The following is a 24,868-nucleotide window of genomic DNA, read 5'->3' as shown; positions in this document are numbered from 1 at the left end:
CCTGAACATTCTGGTTCCTCTGTAATTGATAGTCATTCATATAGATTATTTAGACATTCTGGTACATTTTGCATCGGTAAGCTGTCCATAGAGATTACTTGAGCATTCTGGTTCCTCTGTAATTGATAGTCATTCATGTAGATTATAGACACATTCTGGTATCTTTTGCATCGGTTAGCTGTCCATATAAGATAACCTGAACATTCTGGTTCCTCTGTAATCCATAGTCATTCATACAAATTATATACACATTCTGGTACCTTTTGCATTGGTAAGCTGTCCATAGAGATTACCTGAACATTCTGATTCCTCTTTTTATGATTTGATGACCTTATTTATTATCTAACCATTCTGGTATCTCTTGAAATGATGTCCATAGATAATATCTATGCATTCTAGTTATTGTTGGGTGGATGAAATGTCCTAGATTATATAATTATTTGGTTCCTCTTGCATGGATGTGATGTCCATAGATATTATCTAAATATTATGGTTCCTTTTGCATTAATTTGATATCCATATAGTCTTAATGTTCTGCTACCTACTGGAGTAATGTGATGTCCACACAGATTATCTTAACATTCTGTTACATTTTGCATTAATTTGATGTCCTTATAGATTACTATAATAGTATGGTTCTCTATCCAATGGCGACATGTTTATAGATTTGTTCTGATATATTGTGGTATCAATTTGATAAGATTTTCACAGTGATGATCTAAAAATTTGTTTGTTTTCATTAATGATTGATGACATGTTCATAGAGATAATTTGAAAATATCTGGGTCTCTTCGCATTTATAAGATATTCATAGAGATGACCTAAACATTCTGCTTAACTAAACTTGATTAAGTCTTCCATTTTAAGCTAATTTTTGTTATCACTCCGGCGTTGTATAGTGCGATGTGTATTGTCAACTATTAGCACTTAAACACTCGACGAGGAACATTTTTCAACTTAACTTGAAACTTGGTCACAATATTTATATTGACAATAATTTGTCTGAGTTGGAATCAGGTTGAAAATAATTGTAAATCTTCAAGTCTTAGTTAGACCTCTAGAAGCCTAAATTAAAAATTATAACACAATCTCGTCAAAAATTTAGTCGTGGCAATATCAAGGCAGCGCACAAACTTGGACAAGTGGTGTCAAAATCAAGGTCATCAGGTCAAGTTTTCAACAATTGGTGTACATGGACCTGAGGTGAGCGCTTCAAGGCCATCATGCCCCTCTTGTCTTTAAATGACTGCAAGGCTGATGAACAGTCTGTCATAGGCAAAAAGACCTTGTCTGTAGCTGAAAGGTGTGTGAACACTTAAGAAGTACAATTGTTTGCCCTTTTTATTTAAGTCTTGTGTCATATGTTTGTTCAAATAAAAACAACATGGTCCCAGAGGAATTTATCAGACCATACATCATTATACCCCCACAAACAAAGGTTAGGGGGGTATATAGGAGTGAACTTGTCTGTCAGTCGGTCTGTCAGTCTGTCTGTCGGACGGTATTAAGTGTCCGCTCTCTAATTCAAGTAGTTTTCAGTTTTCATCCAATCTTCACCAAACTTGGTCAGAAGTTGTATCTACATGATGTCTAGGCCAAGTTCGAACATGGGCCTTGCCGGGTCAAAAACTAGGTCACGGGGTCACTTAGTATGTTTTAAACATTCAGCATGTTGTCGCTCTCTAATTCAAGTAATTTTCATCCGTTCTTCACCAAACTTGGTCAGAAGTTGTATCTAGATGATCTTAAGGCCAAATTCGAACATGGGCCTTGCCAGGTCAAAAACTAGATTACGGGGTCACTAAGTGCGTTTTTTAACATTCAATATGGTGTCCTCTCTCTTATTTAAGTAGTTTTCATCCGATCTTCACCAAACTTGGTCAGAAGTTTTATCTAGATGATCTGAAGGCCAAGTTCGAACATGGGCCATGCCAGATCCAAAAACTAGGTCACAGGGTCACTTCGTATGTTTTGCACATTGAGCATGGTGTCCACTCTCTATTTCAAGTAGTTTAAATCCGATCTTCACCACACTTGGTCAGAAGTTGTAACTAGATGATGTGTAGGTCAAGTTAGAACATGGGCCATGCCGGGTCAAAAACACCATGTTGTTCCGCTCTCTAATTCAAGTAGTTTTCATCCAATCCTCACCAAACTTGGTCACAATTTTTATCTAAATGATCTCTAGGACAAGTTTGAACATGGGCCATTCCGGGCCTTAAACTAGGTCACGGGGTCACTTTGTGCGTTTTTGAACATTCAGCATGGTGTCCACTCTCTAATTCAAGTAGTTTACATCCGATCTTCACCAAACTTGGTCAGAAGTTTTATGGAGATGATCTTAAGGCCAAGTTAGAACATGGGCCTTTCTGGGTCAAAAACTAGGTCAAGGGGTCACTTAGTGCATTTTAAAAATTGAGCATGGTGTCTGCTGTTTTTTGTGAAGACGACATGCAAAATATTATGTGTCAATGCGGCATGTGGGGGTATTCGTCACGTCTGCGACAAAGCTCTAGTTAAATCTGCTAAGAGCATTTTCTTGACCCTATTACAAAATTGGAAACTGAGTCATTTTGTCAAGAAAAAAAGGATTATTGAAAAAAAGGGTCACGGGTCAAGATGAATTTTTGAACATTTGCATTCATTTCACCACACAACATGACACTTGGTCAAAACATTTTTCACAATGATGTCTTGATGATAGAGTTTGCATTATATAAGTCACAAACCTGTTATTTACACCATAATTATGTTACGTCACTTTTCTATTAGCAGGAACTCAGGTGAGCATTGTAGGGCATGTGCCCTCTTACTTATAGGATTACAGTACCCCAAAAATTGCAACGTTCACGTATGTGTCTGTGAAAATATTTATTCAAATAAGAAGCTTTGAAAGTTTACTTACGACATTACTATGTCTTGTTCTTTACCAAGACACATCTGTGTGCATACACAAGTAAATGTTAACATTGGAAAAAATGCACGAATTGCAATATGAAAATATACTAAAGAAGGCTATATATGTATATCTATTCATAAATAATATCAATTCTGTTTACAGCTAACAAAATATTTGCATGGTATTGTTATTGGTCCTAGAGTGTAATATGCAACTGTACCCAGTTATTAACTTATGAAATGGTAAGATTTTGTATTATAGTTATGGTAACCAATATCCTATGACGCATTACATATGCCAATAATTCATTTTAAGGTAAACAAAGTTTACAGTTTATGTTATCTAACAAATTAATGTCCAAAACAGTTGTTTTTTATGCTCCCCCAAAATTTATTTTGAGGGGAGCATATAGTCGCCGCTTCGTCTGTCCCTCCGTCAGTGTGTCCGTCCGTGCACAATTTTTGTCCGGGCTATTTCTCAGCAACTAATGACCGGAATTCAATGAAACTTTATGGGAAGCTTCACTACCAAGAGGAGATGTGCATATTATCAGTGGGTTCTGGTCGGATGATTTTTCACAGAGTTATGGCCCTTTGAAATTTTCTATAAACAATTTATTGTCCCCCAACTACTGTGCCCTGAAGACGTTTCCTTTTATCTGAATATATAGTGCAATATTGTGACCAAAAAAAACCTTTGGGGAGCATCACCTGTCTCCGACGGTTTCTTGTTTAATTATGCCCCCCTTCGAAGAAGAGGGGGTATATTGCTTTGCTCATGTCGGTCGGTCGGTCGGTATGTCGGTCCGTCCACCAGGTGGTTTCCGGATGATAACTCAAGAACGCATATGCCTAGGATCATGAAACTTCATAGGTAGATTGATCATGACTCGCAGATGACCCCTATTGATTTTGAGGTCACTAGGTCAAAGGTCACGGTGACCCGAAATATTAAAATGGTTTCCGGATGATAACTCAAGAACGCATACGCCTAGGATCATGAAACTTCATGGGTAGATTGATCATGACTTGCAGATGACCCCTATTGATTTTGAGGTCACTAGGTCAAAGGTCAAGGTCACGGTGACCTGAAATAGTAAAGTGGTTTCCGGATGATAACTCAAGAATGCATACGCCTAGGATCATGAAACTTTATGGGTAGATTGATCAAGACTCGCAGATGACCCCTATTGATTTTGAGGTCACTAGGTCAAAGGTCAAGGTCACGGTGACCCGAAATAGTAAAATGGTTTTCGGATGATAACTCAAGAACGCATATGCCTAGGATCATGAAACTTCATAGGTAGATTGATCATGACTCGCAGATGACCCCTATTGATTTTGAGGTCACAAGGTCAAAGGTCAAGGTCACGGTGACCCGAAATAGTAAAATGATTTTCGGATGATAACTCAAGAACGCTTTTGCCTAGGATCATGACACTTCATAGGTACATTGATCGTTACTCGCAGATGACCCCTATTGATTTTCAGGTCACTAGGTCAAAGGTCAAGGTCACAGTGACAAAAAACGTATTCACACAATGGCTGCCACTACAACGGACAGCCCATATGGGGGGCATGCATGTTTTACAAACAGCCCTTGTTATGAAGCATTAACATATGCCAACAAAGCGTATGGTTACCAAAGTCTATGAGACAATCACATGCCTTATAGGCCAAACAAAGTCAATGAAACAATAACACAATAAAGGCAACAGAAACTATTGTGTTTCCTTATGACCTGTTAATGAAATCATATTATGACTGTTTGCATAATATTGAAAACTGGTGGTCATATGATTCTACAGCAGGGATTCTAACCTTTTTTGGACATTCATTTGTAATAGAACATGAAATGTGTATTTAAGTTTTCATTAATAATGGCATGCATTTGTTGAACGAAATGTGTTGAAGTAAAATATTGAAACACATATAAATTGTACCAAACTGTCACGTGCATGTGAAATTTTGGATGCTTGGTTAACCAGTATTTTTGCGTAGTAAAAACTAGAAATTTGAATTGTAAAGCAAAGAATATTATTTATGTTTTGTTTTTATTTTTTTCTCATTCAGTTCAGAAAGACAACGAAAGAAATTATTCATTTATATGGTTAATTATAGTTAAGTTGAAGCATTCATACGAAAATTTTGCTTAACTCAAAAACGTTACAGTACCAGTTCATGTCTCGTAGGAACATGCAGTTTTGTTAATTGCTTTGACTTTCACCTTTTTGCTCATAAACTTAGCATACTGCTTTGTTGTTGGGTAAATATGCTGTCATTTTCACAGGTCTAAAAACTATTAGGCAAGAAAATAATAACAAGTTCACACCGCTGAATTCGTTTAATATGCTGATAAATTCAAACCTGAGATTTGAGACTCACCAAGCGTGTATTTGATTTCCTGTTTAACGATAAACCGCCAGTTTTGCATAACATGCTCGCTACGTCCAACTGTGAACGTATCAGAATTTGTGAAAACATCTTTTCATTCTATGGCCATAAATTTGTTGAATCGTGTAAGTGGGTTGGATAAAATGTTAATTAGGTTCTGAATTTAAAGATTGAAATCTAAATGTATTGGATTAAAAGCTACTTGAGTTCTATTTCACAACAAAATGTGGTAATGGCCGTTTTTCATGGCACAGGGCTTAACAGAATAAGTGTTACAAAAAAGTTCACATCAATAGATATAAGCCTTTCAATTTTCCATCATAATATTGGTCTTGAAATAAAGGCTTGCTGTTAATGATGTTATGTTTAAACAATATTTTACTGAATGTATATCAAATTCAGCCTAATTGTATTATTCCAAACCAATTTTTTTACCTTTACTGTGTTTGCTGAGAGCAAATTTATGCTTTAGAAATATTTCCGAAAAGAGAAGAAACAACAGGGATCACTGAATAACTGTGGTGTCCGCTTGAGATGGCCATGGAACATTGTACTGTTTATTAAACAGTCCATTCATGGATAGACCATCATTTCTTCTTTCAAGAGCAAATAGATTTCATGCTAACTTGAACTATATTCACAAACATGGTCTGCAGAAAAAAATTCTCAGTAAACTATCTGACAATGAAACAAAAGGCTCTGAGAATTATTTAGATATAATCCTTGATTTGTTGAAAATTACCGTTTGCAGCTGTTTGCATTTTTTATAACAGTTGTTATCCTAAAATTCTTCACGAAACTCAATGAACATGTTTGAGGTTATAATATCTAAGCTTATTTAATGGACAGTTTACATCCTATTTACTGGTATTATACTTTAAACTTAATATGCTAGAAAAAGTGTTGACTATATTTAATTTACAACAATGTTCTGTACAGCAGTATCTAGTTGCATAAGGGCTGTAACTTTAAAAATATGTTTATTGTTCTGACAAAACTGGGCATAATGCATGTGCGTAAAGTGCCGTCCCAATCAGTGACGATACTTTCCGCTTAAACTTGATTTTCGGTAAGAAGGGACCTCCTTCAAACTAAAAATACCATAAAAGCGGAAAGTGTCGTCCCTGATTAGCCTGTGCGGACTGCACAGGCTAATCTGGGACAGCACTTTACGCACAAGCATTAAGCCCAGTTTTCTCAGAACAAGACACATATTTACAAAAACATTTTTGTAGTCCGCACCATAACTGATATGAGTCTTGCTCTGCGAAAATCGGGCTTAATGCATACGAGTCGCGTTCTGAGAAAACTGGGCTTAATGCATGTGCGTAAAGTGTCATCCCAGATTACCCTGTGCAGTTTGCACAGGCTAATCAGGGACGACACTTTCCGCCTAAATTGGCTTTTTGCTAAGAAGAGACTTATTTTAACAAAAAATGTCATTCAAGCGGAAAGTGTTGTCCCTGATTAGCCTGTGCCGATTGCACAGGCTAATCAGGGACGACACTTTACGCACATGCATTATGCCAAGTTTTCTCAGAACACGACTCATATGCTTAAAGCATCGTCCACAATTAACCCTTTACCACTTAGATATGTATTTTCACGCATTTGTAGTCCCTTAGAAAATTAAATTTAATTGAAGACCTGTCTTACTAGATTCAAGTTTTTAAGGCTTCATCTCCAAACCTTAGGTACTGATGAGCATCAAACATCATAAAACCTGAACAGTCTGCGAGTAACTCACGGGCTGTTCTGGTTTTATGCTGGTTGCAAAAGCCATTTTTGCTTTGCTTCTGATAGGGAAAGGGTTTACTAATGCAGTCCTTACAGGCTTATCAGGGACAATACTTTCTGCTTTTATAGATTTTTTTCTTTAAAAAGAAGTGTCTTCTTAAAGAAAATCCAGTCTATGTGGAAAGTTTTGTCCCTGAATTGCCTTGTCAGCCTGCACAGGCTAATCTGAGAAGATTTTTTATGCACATAAATTAGCGCAAGCGCAGCTCATATAAAATAAATACTTTTTGCAACATCATTTTGGCATGTACACCAGTTGTTTCCTTGAGTGTACATGTCAATCGTGTTTGTAATTGAAGCTATTGCTTATGTAATTAAAGCTGATGTTTGTAATAGGTTGTAGAATGAGTACAAGGTCTTTATAGCAATTGCAAAAATCTACCAGCAGCAGGGATTTTAAACCAGTGGTCTCAAACACATACAATACTGTTGCAGGTTTATTAAGAAAATATTGAAAGAACTGAAATAAATAAATTTATATGTAACTATTTTTTAATCTGTTGTACCAAAACCCCAAATTATAATGTACCTTCAGCGTCACAATAGAGTAACAAAAGAGCAAGGTGTGGTTATTCTATATCTACAGGCAGATGTTCAAGTGTTTATACCAGTTTACAAATGGAACTGTTGAAATATTCACTGCTGATTAATTTTAGTTATTTACAGAGTATTGTTACTTGAAAAAACCCAAGTTTAAGAAGTTCTCTAAATTTTCCAGCTACCTTTGTTGTGGGTAACTCGAGGCCTGAACTGGTTTCAAAGTGGAAGAATATCCTGTCTGGTTTTTAGATGATATGTAATCCAGTCTAACTGCCAATTATTTCTTTGCACATTTAGTAACATCGTAATGAGTTAAACATTCACTTCTCTGTTTTTGTTGTTTTTGTTTCAATGGGTTTGCTTTTTCACTGTACTGTTCTCGCATTTTATCTAGTGTAAAACCATTATGTGGCTTGGAATCCATGACATCAGCTTTGTTTGGCGGTGAAAGGTTTTCTAAGAACAATGGTCAAGTCATTGACATTGACATGTACCTCTAAACATAATCTTCCTTATTAATTTGCAGGTATCAACACTTAACTGGACTCCAATATCTAGACACCTTAATCTATGTTCAATAAAATATCTGCAGGATTAATTGACAATACAAGTGTACTAAACACAGAAAAGTATTTCTATTTCATTTTCCAAATTTTAGGTGCGATCCAACAAACAACTGATCAATTTGTTTTAGCCTGAAGTTTGCCAAGAAGTTGCGGTTGTAAAGTAGATATGGTGTAGGTCTTGTAATGAGGATGTCCCACAAGATGTTGGGGTTGTAAAGTAGATATGGTGTAGGCCTAGTAATAAGGAGGTCCCACTAGAATTTGCGGTTGTAAAGTAGATATGGTGAAGGCCTTGTAATAAGGAGGTCCCACTAGATGTTGGGGTTGTAAAGTAGATATGGTGTAGGTCTTGTAATGGGGAGGTCCCACTAGAAGTTACTGTTGTAAAGTAGATATGGTGTAGGCCTTGTAATGAGGAGGTCACACTAGATGTTGGGGTTGTAAAGTAGATATGGTGAAGGCCTTGTAATAAGGAGGTCCCACTAGATGTTGGGGTTGTAAAGTAGATATGGTGTAGGCCTTGTAATGAGGAGGTCCCACTAGAAGTTACTGTTGTAAAGTAGATATGGTGTAGGCCTTGTAATGAGGAGGTCCCACTAGAAGTTGCGGTTGTAAAGTAGATATGGTGTAGGTCTTGTACTGGGGAGGTCCCACTAGAAGTTACTGTTGTAAAGTAGATATGGTGTAGGCCTTGTAATGAGGAGGTCCCACTAGAAGTTAGTGTTGTAAAGTAGATATGGTGTAGGCCTAGTAATGAGGAGGTCCCACTAGAAGTTACTGTTGTAAAGTAGATATGGTGTAGGCCTTGTAATGAGGAGGTCCCACTAGAAGTTACTGTTGTAAAGTAGATATGGTGTAGGCCTTGTAATGAGGAGGTCCCACTAGAAGTTATGGTTGTAAAGTAGATATGGTGTAGGTCTAGTAATGAGGAGGTCCCACTAGAAGTTATGGTTGTAAAGTAGATATGGTGTAGGCCTTGTAATGAGGAGGTCCCACTAGAAGTTACTGTTGTAAAGTAGATATGGTGTAGGCCTAGTAATGAGGAGGTCCCACTAGAAGTTTCTGTTGTAAAGTAGATATGGTGTAGGCCTTGTAATGAGGAGGTCCCACTAGAAGTTACTGTTGTAAAGTAGATATGGTGTAGGCCTTGTAATGAGGAGGTCCCACTAGAAGTTAGTGTTGTAAAGTAGATATGGTGTAGGCCTAGTAATGAGGAGGTCCCACTAGAAGTTATGGTTATAAAGTAGATATGGTGTAGGTCTAGTAATGAGGAGGTCCCACTAGAAGTTATGGTTGTAAAGTAGATATGGTGTAGGTCTAGTAATGAGGAGGTCCCACTAGAAGTTATGGTTGTAAAGTAGATATGGTGTAGGTCTAGTAATGAGGACAGGTCCCACTAGAAGTAACGGTTGTAAAGTAGATATGGTGTAGGCCTTGTAATGAGGAGGTCCCACTAGAAGTTACTGTTGTAAAGTAGATATGGTGTAGGCCTTGTAATGAGGAGGTCCCACTAGAAGTTTCTGTTGTAAAGTAGATATGGTGTAGGCCTAGTAATGAGGAGGTCCCACTAGAAGTTGTGGTTGTAAAGTAGATATGGTGTAGGCCTTGTAATGAGGAGGTCCCACTAGATGTTGGGGTTGTAAAGTAGATATGGTGTAGGCCTTGTAATGAGGAGGTCCCACTAGAAGTTACTGTTGTAAAGTAGATATGGTGTAGGCCTTGTAATGAGGAGGTCCCACTAGAAGTTGCGGTTGTAAAGTAGATATGGTGTAGGTCTTGTACTGGGGAGGTCCCACTAGAAGTTACTGTTGTAAAGTAGATATGGTGTAGGCCTAGTAATGAGGAGGTCCCACTAGAAGTTTCTGTTGTAAAGTAGATATGGTGTAGGCCTTGTAATGAGGAGGTCCCACTAGAAGTTACTGTTGTAAAGTAGATATGGTGTAGGCCTAGTAATGAGAAGGTCCCACTAGAAGTTATGGTTGTAAAGTAGATATGGTGTAGGCCTAGTAATGAGGAGGTCCCACTAGAAGTTACTGTTGTAAAGTAGATATGGTGTAGGTCTAGTAATGAGGACAGGTCCCACTAGAAGTTATGGTTGTAAAGTAGATATGGTGTAGGTCTAGTAATGAGGACAGGTCCCACTAGAAGTAACGGTTGTAAAGTAGATATGGTGTAGGCCTTGTAATGAGGAGGTCCCACTAGAAGTTTCTGTTGTAAAGTAGATATGGTGTAGGCCTAGTAATGAGGAGGTCCCACTAGAAGTTGTGGTTGTAAAGTAGATATGGTGAAGGCCTTGTAATGAGGAGGTCCCACTAGATGTTGGGGTTGTAAAGTAGATATGGTGTAGGCCTAGTAATGAGGAGGTCCCACTAGAAGTTTCTGTTGTAAAGTAGATATGGTGTAGGCCTTGTAATGAGGAGGTCCCACTAGAAGTTACTGTTGTAAAGTAGATATGGTGTAGGCCTAGTAATGAGAAGGTCCCACTAGATGTTGGGGTTGTAAAGTAGATATGGTGTAGGCCTTGTAATGAGGAGGTCCCACTAGAAGTTACTGTTGTAAAGTAGATATGGTGTAGGCCTAGTAATGAGGAGGTCCCACTAGAAGTTATGGTTGTAAAGTAGATATGGTGTAGGTCTAGTAATGAGGACAGGTCCCACTAGAAGTAACGGTTGTAAAGTAGATATGGTGTAGGCCTTGTAATGAGGAGGTCCCACTAGAAGTTACTGTTGTAAAGTAGATATGGTGTAGGCCTTGTAATGAGGAGGTCCCACTAGAAGTTTCTGTTGTAAAGTAGATATGGTGTAGGCCTAGTAATGAGGAGGTCCCACTAGAAGTTTCTGTTGTAAAGTAGATATGGTGTAGGCCTTGTAATGAGGAGGTCCCACTAGAAGTTACTGTTGTAAAGTAGATATGGTGTAGGCCTAGTAATGAGAAGGTCCCACTAGATGTTGGGGTTGTAAAGTAGATATGGTGTAGGCCTTGTAATGAGGAGGTCCCACTAGAAGTTACGGTTGTAAAGTAGATATGGTGTAGGTCTTGTAATGAGGAGGTCCCACTAGAAGTTATGGTTGTAAAGTAGATATGGTGTAGGCCTAGTAATGAGGAGGCCCCACTAGATGTTGGGGTTGTAAAGTAGATATGGTGTAGGCCTTGTAATGAGGAGGTCCCACTAGAAGTTACTGTTGTAAAGTAGATATGGTGTAGGCCTTGTAATGAGGAGGTCACACTAGAAGTTACGGTTGTAAAGTAGATATGGTGTAGGTCTAGTAATGAGGAGGTCCCACTAGAAGTAACGGTTGTAAAGTAGATATGGTGTAGGCCTAGTAATGAGGAGGTCACACTATAAGTTACTGTTGTAAGTAGATATGGTGTAGGCCTTGTAATGAGGAGGTCCCACTAGATGTTGGGGTTGTAAGGTACATATGGTGTAGGCCTTGTAATGAGGAGGTCCCACTATAAGTTACTGTTGTAAAGTAGATATGGTGTAGGCCTAGTAATGAGGAGGTCCCACTAGATGTTGGGGTTGTAAGGTACATATGTTGTAGGCCTTGTAATGAGGAGGTCCCACTAGATGTTGGGGTTGTAAGGTACATATGGTGTAGGCCTTGTAATGAGGAGGTCCCACTAGAAGTTACTGTTGTAAAGTAGATATGGTGTAGGCCTTGTAATGAGGAGGTCACACTAGAAGTTACGGTTGTAAAGTAGATATGGTGTAGGCATAGTAATGAGGAGGTCCCACTAGAAGTTACTGTTGTAAAGTAGATATGGTGTAGGTCTTGTAATGAGGAGGTCACACTAGAAGTTGCTGTGGTAAAGTAGATATGGTGTAAGTCTTGTAATGGGGAGGTCCCACTAGAAGTTACTGTTGTAAAGTAGATATGGTGTTGGCCTTGTAATGAGGAGGTCCCACTAGAAGTTACTGTTGTAAAGTAGATATGGTGTAGGTCTTGTAATGGGGAGGTCCCACTAGAAGTTACTGTTGAAAAGTAGATATGGTGTAGGCTTTGTAATGAGGAGGTCCCACTAGAAGTTGCGGTGGTAAAACAGATATGGTGTAGGTCTTGTAATGGGGAGGTCCCACTAGAAGTTACTGTTGTAAAGTAGATATGGTGTAGGCCTTGTAATGAGGAGGTCCCACTAGAAGTTGTGGTGGTAAAGTAGATATGGTGTAGGTCTTGTAATGGGAAGGTCCCACTAGAAATTACTGTTGTAAAGTAGATATGGTGTAGGCCATGTAATGAGGAGGTCCCACTAGAAGTTGCGGCGGTAAAGTAGATATGGTGTAGGTCTTGTAATTAGGAGGTCACACTAGAAGTTGCGGTTGTAAAGTAGATAAGGTGTAGGCCTTGTAATGAGGAGGTCACACTAGAAGTTGCGGTTGTAAAGTAGATATGGTGTAGGCCTTGTAATGAGGAGGTCCCACTAGATGTTAGGGTTGTAAAGTAGATATGGTGTAGGCCTTGTAATGAGGAGGTCCCACTAGAAGTTACTGTTGTAAAGTAGATATGGTGTAGGTCTTGTAATGAGGAGGTCCCACTAGAAGTTACTGTTGTAAAATAAATATGGTGTAGGTCTTGTAATGAGGAGGTCACACTAGAAGTTACTGTTGTAAAGTAGATATGGTGTAGGCCTTGTAATGAGGAGGTCACACTAGATGTTGTGGTTGTAAAGTAGATATGGTGTAGGCCTTGTAATGAGGAGGTCCCACTAGATGTTGGGGTTGTAAAGTAGATATGGTGTAGGTCTTGTAATGGGGAGGTCCCACTAAAATTTATGGTTGTAAAGTAGATATGGTGTAGGCCTTGTAATGAGGAGGTCCCACTAGAAGTAACTGTTGTAAAGTAGATATGGTGTAGGCCTTGTAATAAGGAGGTCCCACTAGATGTTGTGGTTGTAAAGTAGATATGGTGTAGATCTTGTAATGGGGAGGTCCCACTAGAAGTTATGGTTGTAAAGTAGATATGGTGTAGGTCTTGTAATGGGGATGTCCTACTAGAAGTTGCGGTTGTAAAGCAGATATGGTGTAGGACTTGTAATGAGGAGGTCCCACTAGAAGTTGTGGTTGTAAGGTAGATATGGTGTAGGTCAACTATGAAAAATATGACAAAGATATGGTGTAGGCCTTGTAATGAGGAGGTCCCACTAGAAGTTGTGGTTGTAAAGTATATATGGTGTAGGCCTTGTACTGAGGAGGTCCCACTTGAAGTTGTGGTTGTAAAGTAGATATGGTGTAGATCAACTAGAAGTTGTGGTTGTAAAATATGACAAAGATATGGTGTAGGCGTAGTTATGAGGAGGTCCCAGATTTGATCCCAATGTGGTAGCATTTGGAAAGATGGAGTTTTCTGCTTTTCTACCTGTCAGACAGACTGTATTCTGCTTGTAAAGATTGTTCTAAAATACATGTTAACAAAGGAAGCATGAGTAACACACCCTTATCTTGGTGAATTACTTTTGCACACTTCCTAATTTACCCCCAAAGTATCAATTACAAAAAAGCATATTTCTGTCAGGCATGGAGATTTTGATTGACGATGGATGTTTTACCCAATAGTTCTCATGTGAGCAATAGCTAAGAATAGTTCACACCTTGATTATGAAATGTTAAATATTATTTAATTGTCCTGTTTTAAAATTTGTTTTTAAATATTTTACCTGTAACCCTCGAAGTCAATAATCTTACTGTAATGTACAGCTGATATTAATAATGAGTGTAATGAATATGCATCCCATGTGGTGATGGATCTTGGGCATCATTGTGTGACACGAGACCATAAAACTGTCAAAAAAAAGTATGCTTAAACATACTGGTGTGACATAATTAAATACATTTGTTTCAAATAAAGGGGTTTTGTATAAGGTGTTTTAAACATTCATGTTCATGGCTTATGTGATGTGTCTGATCAGACATTATTGACGTACATAACTGAGCCAATTGTGTTGCAATCTGTTCATCCAAAGATAATTGTCTCAAAAACTTGTGCCTGATAACCATTACCTGATTCGGTGACATAATTTTGAAGTTGCTGATATGTGACCGCCTTTTATAAACGGCATTGTGTTCTTGCTTTGTTGATGAGTTTTTAATTAGAACGCGAATGGGTTTGGTTTCATGCTACTGCACTGTGCTTCTATTGAGCGCTCGGTGATTGATGTAATGTTTCAAAACTATGAGCATATGATAGCGACTTTTGGTGACATTGTACTTGGTGTGCATAAGATTCAATGTCGCATAATTGGCCTACCCATGATTCCCACCAGCACTTACAACTGCCTTTGTTTGTGTGCAGTGGCCCATGTTGGTAGTGTCCATTCAATAAGGTGTGGGGTGTAATCACTGTCATAAGGGGTTGTCAGAACAAGGAAATAGCAGTTTGTTATTATATTACTCAATTAGGACCAAAATTGAAATTAAGTGTTGTTTAAATGCTTTAAAATGTCTGTGGGGATGAGGGTGGGGGGAGCTGTAATGAAGCTGTAATGAAGTTTCATTATGGAAAAAAGGCATCTAAAAATAGCAGTTTTAGGCCAATTAGTAAACTTTAAATCTTACTAATTTTAAATATAGATTACAAAAGGAAAATAGTGTATGTTAATTGCATAAGACGGTAGTTCTCATGTACTGTTTGAAATAGTGACATGGACAGCCTTAGAAAGAATTGTTATCAATTGGTATTTGTTATTTACATGTAATTCAAGTACATTTCACAAGTTTTTGCACAAATTGTTGCCGCTGTACAACAGGCAGTTTGATCAGATGTCATCAGTCTAATTGTAGGCTAAATTTGATCAAACTTTAAATGAAAACCACAGGCCCTTAATAATATTTTAAGGATTTTATTTTTTCGGGACAATATTGAAGATTAAGTCAAATATAAAGCTGAAGAATTTTCTTATGTACCAAATACTGTTAATAGCGCACAACTATCAATGAATTGACATTTTTACTGTATGTGATTATAGAAAGTAAAAGTAAATTCAATTTCAAAAGTTTGAAAAAAGCAAAAGTCATAAATTGTTTGATCTCTGATATATTTAAACTTAATACATTTTTTAATGTATTCTTTATTTGTTTTTTTAATATTTTAACCAGAAATATATAAATTTGTATAATCTTTTTATCAATACGCTCCACTGCTTCGATTGCAGCAGATACGGTAATTTCCATTAAAACCAACCTGCTTAGTTAATTTGTTGTACTGTTACATGCTATGCAATACAATGTCGTATAAAAACGTATACATGGCAAGGGGGCCATTTGGCCCAATTCACGTTGGAGATTCAAATGGGTTTACCCTTACTTCTGCTGTTTTTGCTTGGCTGGTTACTGTGTTACTTGAGGTGGAAATATTAAAGGAATGTAGACTTGATGAACGGTCATATTCCACTATGACATGCCAGCCCACAAAAAGCTGACTGGTTGATGTTCGTGTTTAGTGTGATCGGAATATATGACACCTTCCTATCATCCACACCATTGTTATCATGTGAAAGGAGACTGGATTATATTAGTGCAAATGGGATTAAAAAAGTTTTTACTTTCAGGTTTTTGAAATGAGGGCAGTATTGTGGTGTTATTTAACATAATGGGTAAGAATCATTGCAACTTGATATGTCAGTTTTTTGTACCTGTTCAGAACAAAATATGAAATATGTTGATCAGCAAATATTAATTGTCCGATAAGTTCTAGGATGATACGTTTTATATATTTAATTCCATTATACCCTTTTAATACTGCTTTGGTGCAAATATGTGCACAACGATGTGATTAGATGAAGATTTATTTTACTTGTCACATATTGTTTTTTCTTGATGGTAGTAAATCTAGATGAACGTTAATTGCCATGTTGCTGGCTAGCCTTTCTGCCGTCTTTTGCAGTTCTGTCCTCCCCATGTTACTTTGTTTTCAATGTAACAACTAGTTTACATTGTGCTCCATCATAAAAAAGAACCATGTAACATTTTCAATCCTCAAAATGGCTTACTTAGACAATGGAAATGTAATTGTAGAGGCATTCTTGTGCACAGTTTTCTTTATTCTTAATGTTACGAAATAGCAATAAAAATGTAGTAATCCTAACTTAATTCACGGAACAAATAGATCATGAATAAACAATGTTTATTTTCAACACAAAATATGATTCTGGATACAGGTATACTACATCATCTCTTTTTATTGGCATAACATGTCGAAACAAATTTGACCTATATTTTCACTGTATGCTTTGTTCCATGTTTAGAGTGCAATAAATTTACTTTTAAAACCTTTTATATGTAACATGCACATATTTTTTATGGCATTATCTTCTCAGGAAATCAAATTAAAATTTTCCAAGAACTCTTAGCAGAGTAATTATTTTTTAAATTTAAGTGTTTTATGTTATATGAATGTGTCATGTTAATTAATATTTTAATCATTCATTTGAACAAATATACAAGCTGTAAAAGATATGGCATCATTTAATACCGGTATAGCATGTCTATCCGTAGTATCGGCCCTCTTTATTAATACACACGAATTTTGGATGTGAACATGCAACTACAAAAACACGTGTGCAATGTGTTATACGTCAATCTATAGTTAAATGTTTATTCTTGGAGACAAAAACTGCATATTTACATCGGCAATGTTTAAACAAAATAATAGCTAGACTTATCTCCCTGTAGTAATCTGTTTCATGTACAATTGTCTCATAGTATCAGCCCTTCTGATTGGTTGCTAAGATTTGTTACAATGCGCATGTGCTGTGTCTAAAAAAGTTACTTAATGGAAAAACGAAACTCTTACTCATGTTGTTTTTATATTCTATTCAAAAATAAGCGGCATATATAACATTTGATAAAGCTACTATTTATCCATAAACAAACTTAAATTATTGTGTGTTAAGTAATTCAAAATCATAGCATCACCCTGGAATAAACATGACCTACTTTCCCAACGAACACCGGAAATCATGAGAATGATCATCATAATAAGCATGGATAACCATCAAATAAATAACAGCTTCTACAAATTGAAAAAACATTAACTTTACAACACTTCTTGAAGGTTATTCTTTAAAGGCACGATACTATGAGGAGGACCGATACTATGAGAGTATGGCATAAATAAGTATAAATATAATTTACTATCAGCATAATGGATAAAGAATGCCATTGTTAGCAGACCAGTCATTCTTAGCAGACCAGTCATTCTTAGCAGACCAGTCATTCTTAGCAGACCAGTCATTCTTAGCAGACCAGTCATTCTTAGCAGACCAGTCATTCTTAGCAGACCAGTCATTCTTAGCAGACCAGTCATTCTTAGCAGACCAGTCATTCTTAGCAGACCAGTCATTCTTAGCAGACCAGTCATTCTTAGCAGACCAGTCATTCTTAGCAGACCAGTCATTCTTAGCAGACCAGTCATTCTTAGCAGACCAGTCATTCAACTGAATGATTTTGGAGATTAAAGGAATTTTCATTTGTTCGGAAATCACCAGAAGTAACATGTCATTTATTTTAAGCCATTACAATAGAATAATAAAGTATTATCTTTGTTTTTATAAAGTGTTACACTTGACGATTTATATCCAGGAAGTTTTGAATTTTCATCCTTCATTATTGATTAATATAATTGAGTCCCGCTCTTGGAAAACTGGGCTTTATTGCATGTACATTTGTCCCTGTGCAGGCTTTTAAGGGACGAAACTGTCTGTTTTAAATGAATTTTATTTTACATGAAAATCCAGATAAGGCTTATAGTGTTATCCTTCTGATTTTCCTTTGCTGATTGCACTTTTTAATCTGGGATTCCACTTAACACACATGCATTAACTCTTACAGTGCGGGAACCGAATTTTGAAGGCCTGTGCAAACAGTTTGGATCCAGATGAGACGCCACAGAACGTGGCGTCTCATCAGGATCCAAACTGTTTGCTATTCTGATAGTATTCTTTGAAAAAAATCGAAGAAAATGCAAATTTTAGAAATTTAGCAGACGACATTTTAGCAGATGACAAATTTCCCAGCATGCAAAGGGTTAAATCCCCTTTCCCAGAGTGAGACTGAATTATTATTTTCTTGAAAAAAAGGCAATCAAACAGCTTTAACAGCTTCTGGATAGAAAACACCCTGTGTGAGAATTAAACTTTAGAACCAGGGCTCTCGCTGGGTTACAATTTTCTTTAGTCAACCAAATTCGACATTTTAACAAATGTGTTGCCAATTTAAAAAAAAATAAGAGCAATTTTGCAGCCATTCTTTAATCATAGTTCCATTAGTGAGATGGAATTGAAAATCAGTTTTTGCCACTTATTTTCGCAAATTGATTTTATTGCCACTTTCCCAAAAGTTTCACATTTGACGACAATTGTGAATGGCAGTGGGAGCCTTGAGACCTCGTGATCTATAGTCAAAAGTCAAAGGTGCTGGAGATAATATTTTTCATAATGCTATTCAAAATATTACTTTCATCCAACGTTCTTGTACTTTCAGACGAGGAAACCAACAAACACCGGCACTCATCTAGTCACCATAGTCACCATAGACGCCGGGAACCATCTGGTAGTTCTCGGGATGATGAAGAACCTTCGTCAAGTAGAACCCGTGACGCATCCGTAGAAACCGTTGACAGAGGGGTTGGGCCCACCCCTGCGCCACCACACACCTCACACTTAGACCCCAGAAACTATGCCCCAACTTATTATGGTCTCCCATCGAGTTTCCTTGATCCACGTAACGGTCTAGAGCAAACTTCACCGTACGGTGCCTCTGCAAATCCTTATGGTAAAGTTTGTTAAAGATTTATACATGTTGATAAATTCTAGAAAATATTTGTTGAAATATTGTTTGTATGTTGTGCATATTTATTTTTTTAATGCGAATCTTTAAGTATTGAAAGTTGTTTTTTTACTTGTTTTGTAGCAACTTATACTTAATTAAACTTTACTTTTTGTCACACTTCCTGTACCCATGCACATGCTTGAGATGTATTTTTTCAGTGTAAATTCTATATGGTTGTTGTAGAAGTTGTATCTAATTCTTGAAGAGTACCCATGGGCGCAAATGATTATATTAAGGTTATCTGTTTCAGGGCTTCCCCTGGCTGAAAAATTTCTAAAGCCAAATTCGCCTTGCTATGGCGAAGTTCTTCTATTTATGGCTATTTTTAAGTTTTAATGAAGACAAAGTTGTAAAGAATTTTCTTTAGCCAAATAGTTCAATAGCCATTGGCTAATTTGGCGAATGGCAGAGTAAGCCCTGTGTTTATCTATAAATCATTTACATAATTTCTCGCTCTGATCATTGTAGTAGGATTGGACCCGCACCGTTTCCTCACTGCAGGTTTGCCGCCCGGTTTCCCGTTCTACCATGTGCCGTACCCCCTCAGCATCAACCCCCCTCTGCCATTGAACTCACAGACACTGGAGGGCCGCTACAACTGGCCTCCCCCTGGTTTCCACCATCCCATGACTGGGTAAGTACCCACTCAGAATTAAACCATCTCTCTCTCTCTCCCTCCCATGAACTCAGACTCTGATTTAGTAAATACCCACTCAGCCTCAACTGCCCTTTTTCCAGAAGTAACTGCCCTTTCTTTAGAAGTTTTAATGGGTGTATAATCTTATTGATTTACCTATGTTTAAAACACAGAGGCGTCAAAGTTCAGGATTATGCCTGAAATCAGGATTTTGGCCCTTAAGGACCAATTTTGATATTGATATAAATCAGAGGATTTTTTTCTGTAATTTCAAGATTATTGTCACAAAATGTCATCTTAAACACAAATTATTTTACTTTGACATATTGTTTACAAAGTTATATACAATAGTAAACAAAGTTACATGAATTATTAACCCTCTTTTGCTCTGGCCGCAAAACGATAAGCCTGTTTTCAGGATTTTAGATTTTGGCCAATGGACACCCCTGAAACAACATGATAAACACAAAGTTAAAGCCATATGCATTTTTCAGCAAGAAGAAATGATGTTATATAAAATTATAAAAAGTATTTCATGAAATCCTTCCTGTTGCAGACTTCCCACGAGCCCGTCCCATTCCGATGTCTCCTCGCTGTATGGACTGCGTAGCCCCATGGCCCCTAGTGACTCTCTGTCAGCAGCCCTTGCATCACGTCTACACTGGGACCAGCTAAGACAGAACTATCTCCCCCTTGGCTCAGGAAGGAGATACAGCCCTGCAGCGTTACAAGCCTTACAAGGTACTGCTTCAAGTAGAAACGATCAGTGCCTAGACTTGCAAAGCTTTAAGGGATAATCTTTTATCCTACAGCCAAATGATTTTATTGAAGGAATCTCAGGGTATCGTATAAACTTGTGTTTTACATGCACACCAGCCTTTACACGGCTACTACATGTACATAGCAGACTAATTGTTTGACCTATCATTTCCAGTCAAAAGGTGCAAAACAAATCACCAATCTGCACCCCCTTTCCTGCTGACGTGATCACTGAATTGCATCATTCAGTTCAATGATGTGTCTGGGCATTTTGAAAAAAGTTGCATTGAAATATTAATTATTTGTGAATCAAGGATCAATTAGTATAATAACATGTGATTTTTTTTTTAATGTAGGGCTTAAATGAAACAGATAGATAGATAGATAGATTTATTTCGGAGATAGCATACATACACACAATGCATTGAAACAACATGTACAAAAACAATATGACGTAAAAAACAATCATAATTGAAAAGTACATGCATAGAATGCACTGTGGCGTGCACACTAACGCCAAGGATTACACAAAAAGAGCAATACCCTTATGTCCATTGTGGTCCTTGTTGTTGGTGGCACGACATAGAGAGGCACTAGTAATAAATGACTAATAAATACTATGTCAATAATAAATACATGAAATATAATACTGAAATATAATACTGAGATTCAGATCAATGAGCACAAATGTATCAATTATGATCGTCATATCACAGATAAATTTGGATGGATTAAAAATTTAAAGATTACTACAACAAACAAAAATTAAAAAGGCACATGAAGTATTCGTGTATTATTAATCCAAAATGATAAGACATTGGGTAAAGGAAACTGTAAAAATTTAACAGCATAGCAACTTAAGATAGATTAAACTACTCTTATAGAAATTTGTAAGAATGATGAATGTACTCGAATAAGGCACTATTTTTTAAGTGCTTTTGTTGAACAATTGATGGATTTAGAATTGTGTCAGTGACTTAAAAAAAGTGTAAAATCTAATAATTGTGGTGTACTGTTCTTTTACTTTTTGACAGAAATTGACATAGAAATTAACAGGTATATTTTTAATGAATATGTCTCTCCTTAATGAGTTGATCAAAGACTGTCTATCCACAAAGAGTTCCCTGCTTACACCAACTGTTAGAAAATGGGACAGGAGGATGGTGATGAACCAATGTATCTTTTCTGCCCATCTTACCCTTTTCTAAGAAGAAAACTTTGGGGTCGCTTAGAAATGTTCAAGTTTTATTTATATTTAATGTAAGTTCTAATTCTGTTTGAAGCTTTAATTCGTGTTCCTGTTTCCTTCCATTAATGGTTTGATCATTTCGGCATGAACATTTGGTAATCAAACGAAGGAGGTCGCCGTGGTGTAATGGATATAGTGTCCGCCTAGCGACCGGGAGGTCATGGGTTTGATCCCCACTGTTGGAGCGTACTTTAGATCTCAACCAAAAGACATCAAGTACTGATTCTAGGCCCAGGAAACGGACTCGAGAGCTTTTCAATAAACATGAGGCTTTCGATGTAATTGAGCTAAAATAAATAGGTTTAAACTAAACTAAACGACGGAGACCCGGCAACATAAACGACGGAGACCAGGCAACATAGTTGATCTGCACAAGGCTTCTGATTTTACTTTGGAAAACTTATTATTGCATTAACAACAATAACATCTTATTACACAAAAGGCATAGCTATCCATGACAATTTGTATTTCAACATACTTTCTTTTGACCTGTTTGACCAACTTGTGCATAAAATGAGTTTAATTTTTTGTAAGTGATTATGTACAGATATTATTTATTCCATAATAGCCACACTCTCAGTAAACAGTGCTTAATTTATATACATAAATTGTTGTCCCTGATTAGCCTGCACAGACCACCTTTACTGGATTTTCATTTTGACGAGACTTCCTTTAAACTTAAAATTCCATAAAAGTGGAACGTGTTGTCCTGGACTGCATAGGCTAATCTTGAGCGACACTGTACGTACATGCATTGTGTCCTATTTTACCAGAGTGAGGCTCAATAAATGTTTGCCTGTTATTAAGATTTGATCCGCCACATTTCAGGACCAGGATTCGGCAGCAGCAGTGGCTATCCCCATGACTATCCAGGAGGGTTCAGTCCGTATGGGACCCACAGCATGTTCACTGATCTGCCTCCCACCCCTGGCAGTGGCAGTGTCACCCTCCCTGGATCTATAGACCCAAGTATGTAGGCTACTGTATATGCCTTGTTAATGAAAACTGTGATTAAAGTATTGTTACAGATTAGATAGTGCAGTCTGCACAGGCTAATCAGGGATGATACTATCCGCTTAGACTGGATTTTTCTTTACAAGATAATTCCTTCAACCGAAAAATTTCAAGAAAAGAAATAAACGTCACTGATTTCCTGTGCAGACTGCACTTTCTAACCTGGATGACACTTTATACACATGCAATAAGCGCAGTTTTCCTAGAATTAGGATTAGTATAAGTGTCACCCAAGAAAAAACAACTAGAGTTCTCAATTTGTGTCCACGTGTAATGCCCCCACCATCACATTGGAAGAAGGACTAGCCTCTCTCCTATAGGTCAATGGGGGAAAAACTCAGTGAGATAAATCATGATATTTTCACTCACTATGCTGAAACACTATTTTAATTATAAAAGATATGCATTTTGGTAATATAAAAAGAGCCAGTGCTCATGAAAGTATTTGTGGTCTCTGTTCAGTGATGATATAATGCCTTATCACACAGAAAGTATTTATGGTCTCTGTTCAGCGATGATATAATGCCTTATCACACAGAAAGTATTTGTGGTCTCTGTTCAGTGATGATATAATGCCTTATCACACAGAAAGTATTTGTGGTCTCTGTTCAGTGATGATATAATGCCTTATCACGCAGAAAGTATTTGTGGTCTCTGTTCAGTGATGATATAATGCCTTATCACACAGAAAGTATTTGTGGTCTCTGTTCAGTGATGATATAATGCCTTATCACACAGAAAGTATTTGTGGTTTCTGTTCAGTGATGATATAATGCCTTATCACACAGAAAGTATTTGTGGTCTCTGTTCAGTGATGATATATTGCCTTATCACACAGAAAGTATTTGTTGTCTCTGTTCAGTGATGATATAATGCCTTATCACACAGAAAGTATTTGTGGTCTCTGTTCAGTGATGATATGATGCCTTATCACACAGAAAGTATTTGAGGTCTCTGTTCAGTGATGATATAATGCCTTACCACACAGAAAGTATTTGTGGTCTCTGTTCAGTGATGATATAATGCCTTATCACACAGAAAGTATTTGCGGTCTCTGTTCAGTGATGATATAATGCCTTATCACACAGAAAGTATTTGCGGTCTCTGTTCAGTGATGATATAATGCCTTATCACACAGAAAGTATTTGTGGTCTCTGTTCAGTGATGATATAATGCCTTATCACACAGAAAGTATTTGCGGTCTCTGTTCAGTGATGATAAAATGCCTTATCACACAGAAAGTATTTGTGGTCTCTGTTCAGTGATGATATAATGCCTTACCACACAGAAAGTATTTGTGGTCTCTGTTCAGTGATGATATAATGCCTTATCAAACAGAAAGTATTTGCGGTCTCTGTTCAGTGATGATATAATGCCTTATCACACAGAAAGTATTTGTGGTCTCTGTTCAGTGATGATATAATGCCTTATCACACAGAAAGTATTTGTGGTCTCTGTTCAGTGATGATATAATGCCTTATCACACAGAAAGTATTTTTTGTCTCTGTTCAGTGATGATATAATGCCTTATCACACAGAAAGTATTTGTGGTCTCTGTTCAGTGATGATATAATGCCTTATCACACAGAAAGTATTTGTGGTCTCTGTTCAGTGATGATATAATGCCTTATCACACAGAAAGTATTTGTGGTCTCTGTTCAGTGATGATATAATGCCTTATCACACAGAAAGTATTTGTGGTCTCTGTTCAGTGATGATATAATGCCTTATCACACAGAAAGTATTTGTGGTCTCTGTTCAGTGATGATATAATGCCTTATCTCACAGAAAGTATTTGTGGTCTCTGTTCAGTGATGATATAATGCCTTATCACACAGAAAGTCTCTGTTCAATGATGATATAATGCCTTATCACACAGAAAGTATTTGTTGTCTCTGTTCAGTGATGATATAATGCCTTATCACACAGAAAGTATTTGTGGTCTCTGTTCAGTGATGATATAATGCCTTATCACACAGAAAGTATTTGTGGTCTCTGTTCAGTGATGATATAATGCCTTATCACACAGAAAGTATTTGTGGTCTCTGTTCAGTGATGCTATAATGCCTTATCACACAGAAAGTATTTGTGGTCTCTGTTCAGTGATGATATAATGCCTTATCACACAGAAAGTACTTGTGGTCTCTGTTCAGTGATGATATAATGCCTTATCACACTGAAAGTATTTG

General features: G+C 37.2%; 1 protein-coding gene across 1 annotated transcript in view; it reads left to right on the top strand.

Moving 5' to 3' along the window:
• Positions 1-24,868, top strand: part of LOC127853473 (zinc finger protein GLI4-like) — a 111,763-nt gene that overhangs the window by 48,029 nt on the left and 38,866 nt on the right. Inside the window, exons 3-6 of the mRNA XM_052388021.1 lie at positions 18,673-18,963; positions 19,522-19,654; positions 20,214-20,398; positions 22,494-22,634. Of these exons, the coding sequence (XP_052243981.1) occupies positions 18,673-18,963; positions 19,522-19,654; positions 20,214-20,398; positions 22,494-22,634 (750 nt within the window). The remainder of the gene's footprint in view (positions 1-18,672; positions 18,964-19,521; positions 19,655-20,213; positions 20,399-22,493; positions 22,635-24,868) is intronic.

The sequence above is a fragment of the Dreissena polymorpha genome, chromosome 12 (genome assembly GCF_020536995.1).
Source record: "Dreissena polymorpha isolate Duluth1 chromosome 12, UMN_Dpol_1.0, whole genome shotgun sequence".
NCBI classification, from domain to species: domain Eukaryota; kingdom Metazoa; phylum Mollusca; class Bivalvia; order Myida; family Dreissenidae; genus Dreissena; species Dreissena polymorpha.
This window is presented reverse-complemented; position numbering and strand designations above follow the sequence as displayed.